Here is a 15,066-nt window from a genome sequence, read left to right on the forward strand (position 1 = left end):
CATCCCTTCCTTTAGGCTCTGTTAGTGGATCAGTAATCATGAGGCTTGTAAAAATGTGTTTTAGAACCACTTCATTGTGAGCAACCATGTCTCGAATGTAGTGATATCGTATATCAATGTGTTTGGTTTTATCATGCTACTTTGAGTTTTTAGCATAGGCAAGTATTGCCATGCTATCACAATGTACCGTAACGAGATCTGAAGCATCCTTGACAACCTTAAGAATCTAAAAGAACCTCCTTAACCAAACTGCTTCCTAAACAGCTGTTGAACATGCTACATACTCAGCTTCCATAGTTGATAATGCTATACATGGTTGTTTCTTGCTACTTCTAGTGATGGCGCTATTATTTAGCAAGAAAGCATATACAGATGTAGATTTGCATTCATCTAGGTCACTACCCCAATTAACATCACTATAGCCAATCATATGCAAATCTGAACCTTGATAACAAAGGATGTAGTCTGCTGTCCCTTTAAGATGCCTTAATATCCTCTTGACAGCATTCCAATGAGCAAGTCTTGAATTAGACTGAAATCTGCTAACTAATCCAACAGCATAACATATATCGGGTCGAGTACACATCATTGCATACATCAAGCTTCCAACTGCATTAGCATAAGGAACACAAGCCGTTTTTTCTTTTTCATCTTGAGTCTTAGGACATATATCAAGGCTTAAGCTCTCATTTTTTGCAACTGGAGTATCTATGGCTTGCAATTATGCATTTGGAAACGCTCAAGAACTTTCTTAATGTAGGCTTGTTGTGATAAACCTAAAAGTTTATTTGAGCGATCCCTAAGGATTTTAACCCCTAGAATATAATCTACCTCACCCATGTCCTTCATCTCAAAGTTAGAGGACAACCACCCTTTTGTAGTGATAATCATCTCCATGTCATTATCGACCAATAATATGTCATCGACATACAATGACAAAATAATGAAACTTCCCTTAAATCATTTTACGTAGACATAGTGATCTTCTTCGATCATTGTAATCCCATTCGATAGAATGGCTCGATGAAATCTCAGATACCACTGATTAGATGATTGCTTTAAACCATGTATAGATCGCTTAAGTTTGCACACTTTGTGCTCTTGACCTTTGGTCACAAAGCCAATAGGTTGATCCATATAGATTTCTTCATCTAGTTCTCCATTGAGAAAAGCTGTCTTAACATCCATTTGGTATAATTCCAAATTCAAGTTTGCAACAATGGCTCGAATGAGTCGAACAGAGGCAAATCTCACAACTGAAGAAAAGGTTTCCTTGTAGTCAACACTCCTTTTGAGTGTATCATTTTGCCACTAATCGGGCTTTATACCTTTCTATTGACCCATCTGCCTTGCATTTGATTTTAAGAACACATTTGTTCCCAATTTCTTTTCATCCTGACGGTAGGTCTACCAGATCCCAGACTTGATTAGTCCTCATAGACTCCATTTCATCATTCATTACTTTCATCCACTATTCACTAACATAAGATGAGAGAACCTCTTGCACAATTTTTGGCTCATCATCATCCTGTGAAGCAATCATGAAAGCTTCCCCCTCAATCTCAAAACGACAACGAGGAACATTACCATGGTTGCTTCTATATGGTTGAGGTTGTTGTGGAATAACTTCTAGTGGTGTGCTCCCACTAGGTTGTGAGTCACTCCCACTGTCTCTAGGAGTTTCAAGAATTTCTTTCTTGTCCTCTACTAGTCTACTTGGGGTGCTTACCTCTTGATCCATTATTTAATAAAGAGTCAAGTTCTTTTCAACCTCACCTGTGTTAGGGAATTCACTTTCAATGAAATCAACATCAAGTGACTCCAATTCAGTCACACTTCCATCTGGTTGTTCACGTATCAACACATAGTCTTTGGAATGCTCAGAATATCTTATAAAGATACACTTCTTTCCTCTAGGCCCTAACTTCCCATATCTATGAGAAGTATTATGAACATAACCTATTGAACCCCATGGTTGCAAGATATTCAAGTCAGGTTTCTTACTGGTCCATAGTTCATAAGGTGTGGAAGATATTGATTTAAAGGGCACTAGGTTAAGTATATAGGCTACAGTCAAAAGTGCTTTCCCCCAATACGAAATCACTAGGTTAGCTTACGCCATCATTGACCTAACCATCTCTAGCAATGTTTGATTTCTCTTTTCCACCGCACCATTTTGTTGCGGTGTATAGGGCATCGTTAACTGCCTTGCAATTCCCTTTTCATCACAGAGCTCCTTGAATTGCTCAGATAGATACTCACGCCTATGATCAGTTATGAGAGCCTTAATGCTCTTGTCTAATTGATTCTTAACCAATCTCATGTATCGTCTAAAGCAATCTAAAGCCTCAAACTTATACGAAATCAAATAAACATAACCGTAACGTGTATAGTCATCTATAAATGTGGTGAAGTAGAAACCTCCATGCCTTGCCCTCACATTCATTGGACCACATATATCAGAGTGGATTAGTTGCAATGGAAAAGATGCACTTGTGGCTTTTCCAAACGGTTTTCTTTTTTACTTTCCCACAAGACAGTGTTCACATGTGGACAAAGTGACCATAGTGAGATTGCCTATAAGGCCTTCTCTAGCTAACCTAGTCATCCTCTCTTGCCCTATATGGCCAAGCCTAGCATGCCAAATAATTGAATTATCAGAAGCATTATCAGATAAAGTAAAAAAAACTAAACTATCATTAATATAATATTCAATATCCAAAATTAAAAAAAAACATTTGAAATAAGACCATGGCCATAATAAATTGTTCCCAAATGCAATAAAACATAATTATTCTAAAAAATAAATCAAAAACCAAGTCTTAATAAACTAACTATAGAAAGTAAGTTGCTCCGGATCTCTGGAGCATACAATACATCATGGAGTAACAAAGTGCAACCACCTTGCAACTCTAGCTTGTAGGTACCGATTCCAAGTACCTCCACGCTAGCTCCGTTTCCCACCTTGATGTCTCTACTCCCAATAGGAATTCGACGGTACTCCACAAATCCCACTCTATCTCTCGCTACATGTTCTGTTGCTGCTAAGTCTATAGTCCACATAAGAGAAGAATTAGTAACAAGGACATGGCTAGTTATAAAAACATGGTGAGATGTAGGATTAGGTATTACCTTTTTTGGCTCAGTGCAATCACGAGCAAAATGTCCTTTCTTTCCACAATTATAACAAGTCAACTTAGACTTGTCCTTCTTTACACGCTTTCCTCTAGTATTGCGCTTGACAAACTTAGCCTTCTTAGACGGTGGCCCATTAGGTCTCTCTTATCCAAGAGCATAATTAGGTTGCTTGCATTTAGGCATAGATGCCTTATGCGAGCTAGTCTCAACCATGTGCACAGAACTAATTGGCTTGGCTACTTCAAGGCACTCAGCTTCAAGTTCCAAGTGATGAGCCACATCATCAAATGTTTTGATGTTCTCATTATGTGTCAAGTTTTGACACATCGTCTCCCATGAACTTGGTAGTGAACGAATCACTACCTGGACTTGTTGTTCGTCAGTAAAATTGTTTCCAGTTGATTTAAGCTCTTGAATCATGGAGGACANTTAAATTACAAACAATATTGAGGAAATAAACTATTTGTGGGACCCCTTTTTTTGTTTTTATTTTATTTGCTACAACTCTAGCCCTTTGTGCAAGTGAAAGACACGTGATGTGCAGGTTGTCTTCAACCTTCATCCTTCGACTTCTTTTAGCAAAAAACAAGTTTTAGACATGAACTTCAAAGTTTTATATCTTCTTCATTTCAAGTCCATTTTTAACATACCATATACATATTTTAAACTTATAACATATAGATTCATAATATGAAATCATATTTTGCAAATAGAAATCATATAAGAGCAGTTTTGTCCTTAAAGTTTCGGTGTTCTAAGTTTTGTTAAACTATATCTCATGGCACACCTTAGAGATTTGCATTGAAACTTAAGGGAGATGTTAATACATGTAATATAAAAACATATATTAATTTCAAGGCATGAAATGCTCAGAATCAAAACTTGCCATTGAAGGCCACGTAAGGTGCATAGAAATTCATAATATATCTCAGAAGCATAAAACGCATTAAGAACTAATCATATATGCCTATGACATCGAGAACAACCTATAAAAGCTTTGATACCAATGTAAGAAATAGAATTTGCAGCGGAATAAAGTAATCGTTTTTGGCATACCTCTCTTGGCATAACGATGATCACCAGAGTTTTGAGATTGTTTTAGCTGTCTAGAGCCAGCCTCCACGCAAACCAGCTATTCACAAAATGTTTCTCCGACGGTGTTGCAACTACTAGAGTGATGCAAACATAACCACAACGTAAGAGCCTACAACACTCTGTAAAACTATGAAAAATGCAAAATTTTTCACTGTTCAATGGGTACCACTCTTGGTTTTATATACACACCATTCCATTAATATTGAGTGGAATAGTGGACTTAGTGGGGTAGAGTAAGGATCCAAACCATTACTCCATAACTCCTGGATGTTACAATCATTCTAAGGCAAACAAGGAACATGCTCACTTTGGGTGTCTGTCCATATTCTTTTAGTTTCTAACAATCGTTACGTCTATACTAACGAAACAAGTATATTTGAGTTTTGACCCAATGTATCTAAAAAGTTCAATTAATGTTTAATTAGCAATCAAGTACCAAAATATTTATCAACACATATGGAATAAATTTTCCAAGTTCTAAGTTATAAGTTTAAAATCCAAAAAGTTAGCAAATGGAAACTAGCTAACTACATTATGAAATCCAAAAGCAAGATAAATATTAAGGTGAAGTGAACATTTAATCATTCTCATTCTAAGGTTCTTATAATCACCGTTTTAACCATCATCATCCATTTCATTATCTATGTAAACATTGTATATATGTATACTAGAGCTGCAAAAGGTATCAAGATACAGGTCCACACTCAACTATTTAAGTTATACTACTCAACAACAATTACAAAGCATGCTAAAAAATCAATCAATATACAAATACATACAAATACAAGTTTGAGGGCCAAAGAGATTTATAGCAAATTTGGCCTAAGCCGAAGTCTAAACGGGCCTAACCAAATGTTCAAATGAGTTATGTGGGCCCAGATAGGCTGAAACAAAAGTCTGTCCGAGGAAGGAACTTAGAGAAGGACAAGTCGAGGACGTTGAAGAGCTCTTGGACGAAACTGAATGTGTTGGCCCAAGGAAGGTAATAATAACTATCTTGGCAAGAATTGAAGGAAACTTCATGGTGAAGACACCATCACCTCCACATTAAATGCATTGCACCAACTAAGCATGCCGCATTAATGGTTGAATGACACCTGAATAGTGCCACAACAGCCTATTACCTGCTCACCACAGCCTCAAAAGGAGGGGAGGAGAAGGATGAGATAAATATCTTGCGAGAAGAATCACCCACCCCCTATGTAGATGACCATGATTGAAGCATTAAGACTACAAATAGGAAGAGATCCCCCATGTAAAGGGATCTAATCTAGAAATAGAGAGAAAAAGATAGAACACTTGGAATATTGAAAGAAGTCCAATCCTATATCTTTCTTTAAGTGTAAACGCTCCTCAGTAATTCTAAGGAAGAAGAAATAAAATCCAAGTCTTGTTTTATCATACAAATTTTCCTTGCAGTGCTTTGTTTTCAATTTTTGTGTGAAAATATTGATTTAGACTCAACTGTTAGTCCTAAAAACCTTTCTCTTCAAATTAATTGTCTTGGATATTAGTCTAGCCCAATCAGTTAGGGTCCTCAGATTTTAGCCCATACAACAAGCATAACTGATAAAATTATATATATATATATAATTTTTAGTAATATCTTAACACAAGTTAGTATATTGATCAAAAAAATTTAACAATATTATAGCTTAAAAGGTAGGAAAGCTAACATCAAATTCTTCATTTAGAAAATGATGAAGCATTCCTTCATTTTGATTATAAGTGAACTAGAAACTAGAAAGCATTACTACATTAACATAATTTTCTAGAAAAAATAAAAAGCCATACCATCACAACATGGAAAAATAAAAACCCTTAAAGTTTCTTCAAAACCAAAAATTTATCCCATAGAAAAACCAAAAATTTATGTATTGGTAGGATCTCATACAATCCTACAATCCTATACGATCATACATGATCCTACATTTTTACAATCATAACGCGATCCTAAATGTTTTGGTGAGGTGGGATCATAAAATTGTGTGATATTATGATCCAGATCATGATTTTGACAACCATGCTAAGGGTAACTGTTAACCAGACCCTTAGTATTAACCAACCCATGAATTTGTATTCAGTAGATGATGCATACAAATTATAATTAATTTTTTTCCCATCAGCGAATGTAATGCTTTGTTACATAAATGATACCGAATTTATCAAATGATTGTCTCCCTCTCTCCCCAATGCAACATACTTATCTCTGATGAATTATATGTTGAGAGCTTTTAATGAAGCATAATTTTTTATCTTATTTTATAGAGTTTTAACTTATGCTGTCCATTTTTGATGATTTAGACTTACATAAAATCTTGAATGTAGACCATTGTTTTAATAGTTCAATTGTTCAAAGCAAAAATAATATTCTAAAAGGGAATTTAGTAACAACATTTTCTAGTAAAGATAATATCATAAACATTATTGTTCATTGGAAGTCAAAAATATGAAAACATATATGTAGCCAGAAATTGTGAGAGAGATTGCCAGATTGGTATTTGTAATTTTAAAGGAACTAGAATTTCGATCTTAGAATTGTGGGGATGAGACAGTTAACATAATTAAAAACTATGTTGTAAGTTGTAGTCATTCATAAAAAAAAACAAAAAAACATCAGGTTGTAACCAATGTTCATCTATGAAAATATTTAATAGTAGTGATTAATGATTATGAGGTCAGAGGTGGTTTTACCTAGGTCCTAAGTGAGTATGGTAGCTATCTTGACTTTCGAGCTCAGAATTTTAGTTAGCCACTTGACATCAAAATTAAGAAAATTGAATTAGACGCGTGACACAAAATTAGATAACTATTAGAAACTAATTTAGATTCTAATTGTGTTTTGGGTATTCACTTTAATATTATATATAAAATTTTGAGAAATGCTATGTCCACAGCGTTTTTACAACAAATTCTATGTGGTAGGTTGTCAAGGGTTATTACTGGTGGGGTAGAAAAGTAATTTCAGTGGTAGGTTAAAATTAGAACTAATAACAACTAACTACCTATGATTTGTTGTGAAAATATTATGGATATAGCAACTCTCTAAAATTTTATTAGTTTGACAATTAATTACACCATGATGAAGAGATAATTCTAAACTAAAATTCATTGCATCCAACAATGAATTTAACATTTTGAATTTCAAGAACTTGTGAGCAGATAAAAACAAGAGATTTCAAATTCATAGAAATTAGTATTACATTCTGAATCTCTTGATTTGAAATCCAAATATTGGTTCTCAAAAGTGATAATGTTTTGTATCAAAGAAGGGAAAAAATTGGAAGAATGAGCTAGTGAAAGGAGACGATTTTTTTTTTTTTTTTTTCCATTTAACTTTATTTTTAATATTTTAGTTAGCTGTCTAGTTTGCAAAACCATTTAGGAAACTAGCATCTCAAGTTTCTAAAACTCAAGTTCCAAGATAGAACTCGAGTTTTTAAGACTCAAGTTGCAAGTGATGACATCCGATATGGAAAAAATTCCACATGGAACTCGAGTTTTTAAGACTCAAGTTCCACCATTTTCTTTCAGACCAGATTGTTCTTCTTCTTCTTCTTCTTCTTCTTCCCCTGTTCTTTCTCATCTGCTTTTGCACTTCTTTATTCCAGATCACTTCATCTGTTTTTTAGATTGTTCTACTTTTTTAGATCTACTTCTCTAGATTCTTCCTCTGCTTCTCTAGATCTCTGTTTTGCTTCTCCAGATTCTTCCTTTAGTTTTGGCTTCCGATCTTGTTCTTCGGTTCTTCTTCATATCTGCAGATACTTCTATAGAACTCGAGTTTGATAAACTCGAGTTCCATGTGGATAAATTACTCTAGCTCAGCACCAGAACTCGAGTCTTTAAAGCTCGAGTTTGTCATCGAACTCGAGTTTCATAGATTTGAGATGCTAGTTTCCAGTTTTGTTTCCACCGCATGCTAACTTATTATATTGACTCCCACAATTATGCTAGTTGGAAAATTACTTCAAAGGAGACTTACCATAATCAAAGATTTTAATAAATCTTGGGGAGAACGGAGAAGTTCAACACCCTCTCTCTCTCTCTCTCTCTCTCTCTTTAGGTAGTGTGTGACTTCAGCGTCTTATAATATTCGATAGCTTTTTTTTTTCTTTTTTCATAGTGGTGAGATAAAGTTGATTATTTAGTGAAATATGAAATAGAAAGTAAAACTAAATTTGCCAAATGGACATTTCTTTTCTTTTAAAATTTTTTGGCTTATTTGCTTATGTATAATTTACTATGTGCGCTAAGTAAGTGCTAAGAAGTATTTTATTTAATAAAAAACAATAAATAATTTAGGTTTATGCAACTTGGTCACATCCAAATAGATGTGGCCAAGTTGTATAAACCTAAATTATATGTATGTTTAAATAAGCATAAATAAATATATAATCTTCTATTTTGATTTTTTGTCTGAGAATAATCATACATATGAATGTTATTTATAGTAACGCAAGAAAGATGCAGACAGATGAAGACCAGCCGGCCTTTACGTGAAAAAAAAAAAGTAAAAAAATACAATAATCTATGTGACATTTTTTTTTTTTTTGGAGAAACAAAATCTATGCGACTTAGCATAAAATAATGTTATAGGCAAAATTGGCCACTGACAATCTGTAGGGCTTAGCTCAAAAGGGTTTTTATTTATAAGGTGGTTAAGGACTAAGGAGTGAAGTAGGGTTTGCTCTACGGTATAAGTAAAAGAGGTGGTCACCTAAGGTCCTCAATTCGTTTTTTGTGTTAGGCCCTTACATTCATTAAGCCACCTCGAAGTGAAGACAAAATATATATACTTTGGTAAACAAGAATTAATCCATATTATAAATAATCTCTATCACGATAAGAGCTCAGGAGATCTTGAAGAACTTTATAAAATTATGAAGCGTAGGAGGGAGAGGGAGAGGCAGAGGCACAACAGAGCTTATCAACAGCCTCTTAAAAAACGCAGGGTATGCATATATCAATATATTTATATCTGCTTGTAAATTTTGAAAGGTATTTGTGGCCATATCTGTCTTATTCCTATTATTTTTGAAAAGAAAAAAGAACAGAAAGAATTCCTATATTTAAAGTGAAAATTCGTAGCTTGATTTTGTGATTGGTGGGTCTGTGTGTTGCTGTGGAACGGAGAAGACAACCAAAAAAAAAAAAATTTGTTATAAAATAAAGGGAGAAAATATTTAATTAAAGTAGAGAAATAAAATATTTGTTAAAATATTTGGCTAAAATTCTATCGAGACTAAAAGAGCATTTTAGGGCCCGTTAGGTGAATGTGTTTAAAAATTAAAAATTATTATTTAAAAACATATGTGAAAATATTTATAAGTAAAAAAATGTATAAAAAAATATATAATATTATTTAAAAATTAAAAATAATTATTTGAAAACACAAATCAAACCCCTCCAAACAATTATTTTTAATTTTTAAATAATATTTTATATATTTTAACACACCTTTTCACCTATATATATTTTCATAAATATTTTTAAATAATAATTTTTAATTTTTAAAAACATATACCACACGAGCGTGTCTTTTGTTTTAAATATTTTTTAGAAGAAAACGGGGACTTGCCTATGGTAATCCTTGTCCCACGTGGGGCAGCCCACGGCCCCCACGGTACATTTAGGTAATCTCATGGTATCACCAGCCCGTACCATCTCTCTCCCAGTCACCCTCTCGCCAAGCTTTAATTCATGCTCTCTTTCTCTGGTGCTGTATGTAATGTATCAGTATATCACTCTATATATATATATATTGTAGACATTTTCTCAGGCTTACGCTTGCATTGAATGTCGGCACAGCAGAGGATTCTCAGCTCTCTCAGGCTAACTCTTCCTTCTTATTCTTTCTTAACCTTCAAAAAATCCAGAACCTTCTTCTTCCTCAGCTTTCCTCCTCTATCGTACACAACCCTAGCTCGCTCTCTCACTTTCACCTCCTCTTTCTCTCACTCCCATCCAATCATGTCGCACAATCAGGTACCAACTCCACGTCATAGAAATTTCACTCACTGCTTTTTTACGTTTCTTGTTGCGAATGAATAGCTGATATTTTGACACATTCGTTGGTTTTGTTGAACTCTTCGCTATGTATGTGTTCGATATTTTGATTGAGCTTCTTCGTTTGTAATTGTTTATGATTTTCTTAATCTTATTGGTGGTTATTGATTGGCTGTGTTTTGAATTCGCGCGATTCACTTTTTATAAAGAAGGTTGGATGCTTGATTTTTGTTTCATTTTGTTGAACTCTTTGCAATGTATCATGTATGTATTCGATATCTGATCGAGCTTCTTCATTTGTATTTGGTGATGATTTTCTTAGTCTCATTGTTAGTGATTGATTGGCTGTATTTTGAATTCGTGTGATTCACTTTGTATAAAGAAGGCTGGATGCTTGATTGTTGTTTCATTTTGTTGAACTCTTTGCTATGTATGTGTTTGATATTTGATCGAGCTTCTTCGTTTGTATTTGGTGATGATTTTGTTAATCTTATTGTTCGTGATTGATTGGCTGTATTTTGAATTTGTGTTATTCACGCTGTACAAAGAAATTTGGAATGCTTAATAGATTTTGCTAAAATTTTCTGGATTTTGTATTTGATATATATAGTTATTTCTGGAATATGTGCAAATTTTCTTGATGTTGTGTATTCTGATGTCGATTTTGGTGAAAATTTGTTTGTAACTGTATTATTTATAATGCTAATGGAAGAAATTAAGAATTAATCATTAATGATCAAGTAATCTTACTGTGGTTCTCGCTATGAGTGAGAAAATGCAATGGTATTAGTAATAATAATCAAATCAATTTGCTTAAGAAAACAATGGTGTCTCTAGAGTTGAATTTCTAAGCTTAACTGGCTAATTGAGGGAGAGATTTTGCTTTGCAGCGAAGCGGTGGGCATAGAGGTCAGAGTTGGAAAGAGAAGTCAAAAACTAGTATGTCGTCTTCAGCTCCAAGCAGTGCTTCAGCAGTTGCAGCTGAAGCTGTTAGTAATAGAATTGGTGGGCTTGGAATCACTGAAAACAGTGGGCAAGCAGCCACTCAAATAAGTAGTGCTGGTTTGAGCAAGTTATTCGGGGGTAATATGCTGGAAAATTTCACTGTGGATAACTCTACATACACGCATGCACAAGTAAGAGCTACGTTCTATCCCAAATTTGAAAATGAGAAGTCAGATCAAGAGGTACGATCTTATTCCCATTCCTGTCTTCCAGGCCGTGTCTCCCAAATGAAGCTTCAGCAAATTTAATTTGGACCATGAATCTATCTAGCATTCAAAATGTGGTTTCCAAATTATTGCTCTACTTTTTATTTTTTAAATGCCTCTCTTGGTTGTGTTAACACTACTTTGCTCACATTTCTAATGTCTTCCTCTAACCTGCCGTCCTGCCCACATGCTAAACTTTTGTAGAATTGTGTATCATCTTTTGCTAGTTGCCTCCTTGTGGATGATGGCCTCATCAGTTTGCTTTCTAATTGTGTCTCATTTTTTTTAGTTGGCAGTGTCACTGATTAATTATCTGTTTTCATATGTGCAGGTTAGGACAAGGATGATAGAGATGGTATCTAAAGGCTTGGCTACCTTGGAGGTATGGGTTTACGATTTTTTTCTTTTCTTGAAAGAGTTGTATACTATTCTTTCCTTTGCTAGGTATTGAATTAATGAAGGATCTTCATCTTCTTCTTTTTTGCTTGAGTTTATAGGTTATTCAAGTACAACTTAATGGTTTCTGTTATATAATTTTCACCATGTTGATTTATTAAAGGATGATGCTTTTTGTAGGTGTCACTTAAGCATTCTGGGTCTCTTTTTATGTATGCTGGTCATGAGGGTGGAGCATATGCGAAAAACAGCTTTGGAAATATGTATGCTTATTACATTTTCTTAATCTCTATATTTGTGTGTGTGTATTTTTACTTTGAAATCTACCCCATTTTTATCAGGATTAATTATTCTGGGCCAGGCACATTCAATGCACTTGACCCAACCCATTCAGTGATAGCTTTTTTTGATTCTATGTCTTGATCTTTTTTTTTTGGTGGAGAAGGGATTCTATGTCTTGATCTAAAGAGCATGATATCTCTATTGCATTAGGAAATAACATGTGACATTGGGGATTTTAATTGTTCTTCTTTTTTGGAGTTCCTTGATCTTTGTAATTTCTGAATTTGTTTTGTGGTTCTTGTATGCTTCTGGTGTACTTGGCCTTTATTGGTTTTTTTTTTGGTTGCGCAATAAAATTCTTGTACTTGTGAAAAAAAAAAAAAGGTTTTCTGAACAGGGTGTTTCTTTTACAGATACACTGCTGTAGGTGTTTTTGTTCTTGGACGGATTTTTCATGAGGCATGGGGAACTCAAGCAGCAAAGAAGCAATCAGAGTTCAATGATTTTCTTGAGGTGATATGTTTTTAGTTAATCTATGGATGATTGATGCGTGTTTGTGTGTATAAAAGTAGGTTGAGAGATAGTGACAGAGAGTGGGAAGGGGAGGGTTACACGATATTAGTTAAGCTGGGTAATGCATGAGTGGAAAAAAAAAAGTTGCTTGAGATGGTTTGTCATGTGCAGAGGAGGGCAATTAATGCACTAGTAAAGAAAGAGTGGGTTGATTCAAGTCAAGGGAATAGAAAAAAGGTAGATAAGACTAACATTAGTAGAAGTAGTAAATATGACTTGTTAATTAAGGAGGTGATAGAGTATGATTTTGGATAGGATAGAATGATGAAAAAATAATACATGTGGTCAACCCTAATTAGTCTATCGAGGATCCATACTCAACTCCAAAATTTTGGGACTAAGGTTTGGTTGTTGTTGTTTTTGTTGTATGGCTTAAGATTGTAGTAGACCCTCAAGTTTGTTGATATCGTAGATTCTTTGTACTCTTGATACTTTTAAGGGAATTTATGAGTACATAGCTAATAGACTCCATTGTCCTCTTTTTACCCTTAGTACCTTCTCTTTTTAATATAATTGATTTTACTTATCAAGAAAATAAGTTTAACAATTTTCCCCATTTTACTCTTTAACAGTATATCATAATTACTGATAGTCCAACTAAACCTTTAACACTTCTTTTCATAATTTTCAATATGTGGGATACCATGTGCTTTTCCTTCCTACTTTGTAACTAAACAAAGGGAGGATATGTACTCCATTATCCCTCTTACTATCAAAGCATCAAAGCAATTGAAAGAGATGATCATTCCAAAAGTGAATCCTAGTACCACCTCCCATCCCTAGTCCATTTGTTCCAACCATTTCTTATGTATTTCCATATATTTACCTCATTGGGCCTCTAACAACATCAGAACTCCACTCCTGACTAGCATCATATTTGTTATCNTCCTAGTACCACCTCCCATCCCTAGTCCATTTGTTCCAACCATTTCTTATGTATTTCCATATATTTACCTCATTGGGCCTCTAACAACATCAGAACTCCACTCCTGACTAGCATCATATTTGTTATCAATCACCCTTTTTGATGAGAAATGATATTTTATTTTGGGAATTGACTGCTTCATGTACACAATAATGAACACAAAGTAGCCTAAAAACCAAAAAAAGCACAACAGTAAAGAGATTCTTTGAAGTCTAAAAGGGAATTGCTATTTGTAAGACCCCACACATAAGATCAATCTGAACAGAGCTCTAATAAGCAATGCTTCCAACTGAGTCATCAAGCTTTCTGCATCTTCAAAAGTGCACCTATTTCGTTCACTACGCAATGTCCATATCAAACATAAAGGGACAAGGTTCTAGATATTCAATGAGTGCTTCCAAAACCATTTCTTCCACCTAAACAAGAGATCAACTATCCTCTTTGGTAACACCCATTGAATCCCAAAACCTCTAAAGATGAAGTTCCACAAAATATATGCAACATCGCAATATCAATAAATGATCCACTGTCTCCCCACTATGCCAACACATACAACACCAACCAACTAAAGAAAAACCTTTCTTGATAATGTTATCCAATGGTATAAATCTTCCCCCTAGTTGTTATCCAAACAAAGAAACCCTCTTTGGAGTCTTAACGCACCAAATACTCTTCCTAGGGAAAGTAGTTGCACTAGTACCTCAAATGTCCTCATAATAAGAATGAATATAGAATCTAGGAAAAAAATTCACACTCCAATTCTCAATCATTAAAACCTCTGAGGAATCTTACATTCCAACTATGCCCTTCCCCATCCAACTGGCTAACCAAAGTTGAATGAATTGGGGCATCTCTAGCTACTGAGCACGTGTACAAATAGGGTACAATAACTTTAAAGAACGATTCCCATACCATTTTTCAAAATGAGGGTGGCTAATGCTATTTAAAATTGCACTTCTGCTTGCTGTTCTGTTTTCTTAGCATTGTATAATCCTTGACCTCATATAGGATTTAAGCTTTTTTTTAAAAAATTTTATTATTATATTTTTTTAATAATTTGATAGTTATAATGGGGGAGGGGGGATTTGAACCCCCTAGAAGACTAATAGGTTTGAATAACCTCTTCTTTTTTTATTTTTTATTTTTATATTTTTATATTTTTTTAATAATTCGATAGTTATAGTTGTGGAGGGGGGATTTGAACCCTAGACGTCTCTTTTGGAAACATCAAGAGGTGCTAGTTGAGCTACAAGGCTATTGGCACTGATAGGTCTGAAGCCCTTCATATAACAATACCAATCTTCTTGGGAATAAGGGCTATCTAGTAGCATTGATACTAAACGTACATCTTTCATGGGGTGTTGGTTAAACTCTAACCATAGATAAGCTTATGAAAAGGAGTATGGTTGTGGTTAATTGGTGTTGTATGTGTAAGAC

The 15,066-nt window shown here is 34.4% G+C and overlaps 2 protein-coding genes across 2 annotated transcripts in view; one reads left to right on the top strand and one right to left on the bottom strand.

The window, feature by feature from the left end:
• Positions 1-256: 256 nt before the first annotated feature.
• Positions 257-897, bottom strand: LOC136067021 (secreted RxLR effector protein 161-like). The gene is made up of 2 exons (XM_065772236.1): positions 837-897; positions 257-714 (listed from the first exon to the last, which is right to left on the bottom strand). The coding sequence occupies exons 1-2, from the start codon at positions 895-897 to the stop codon at positions 257-259; spliced, it is 519 nt and encodes a 172-aa protein (XP_065628308.1).
• Positions 898-9,873: 8,976 nt separating this feature from the next.
• LOC112038976 (tRNA ligase 1) overlaps positions 9,874-15,066 on the top strand; it is a 41,593-nt gene continuing 36,400 nt past the window's right edge. The window contains exons 1-5 of the mRNA XM_065772207.1: positions 9,874-10,221; positions 11,133-11,429; positions 11,785-11,835; positions 12,030-12,112; positions 12,545-12,644. Of these exons, the coding sequence (XP_065628279.1) occupies positions 10,033-10,221; positions 11,133-11,429; positions 11,785-11,835; positions 12,030-12,112; positions 12,545-12,644 (720 nt within the window). The 5' untranslated portion in view covers positions 9,874-10,032. The remainder of the gene's footprint in view (positions 10,222-11,132; positions 11,430-11,784; positions 11,836-12,029; positions 12,113-12,544; positions 12,645-15,066) is intronic.

This window comes from Quercus suber, unplaced genomic scaffold (genome assembly GCF_002906115.3).
Source record: "Quercus suber isolate HL8 unplaced genomic scaffold, Cork oak 2.0 scaffold_55, whole genome shotgun sequence".
Taxonomy (NCBI): Eukaryota; Viridiplantae; Streptophyta; class Magnoliopsida; order Fagales; family Fagaceae; genus Quercus; species Quercus suber.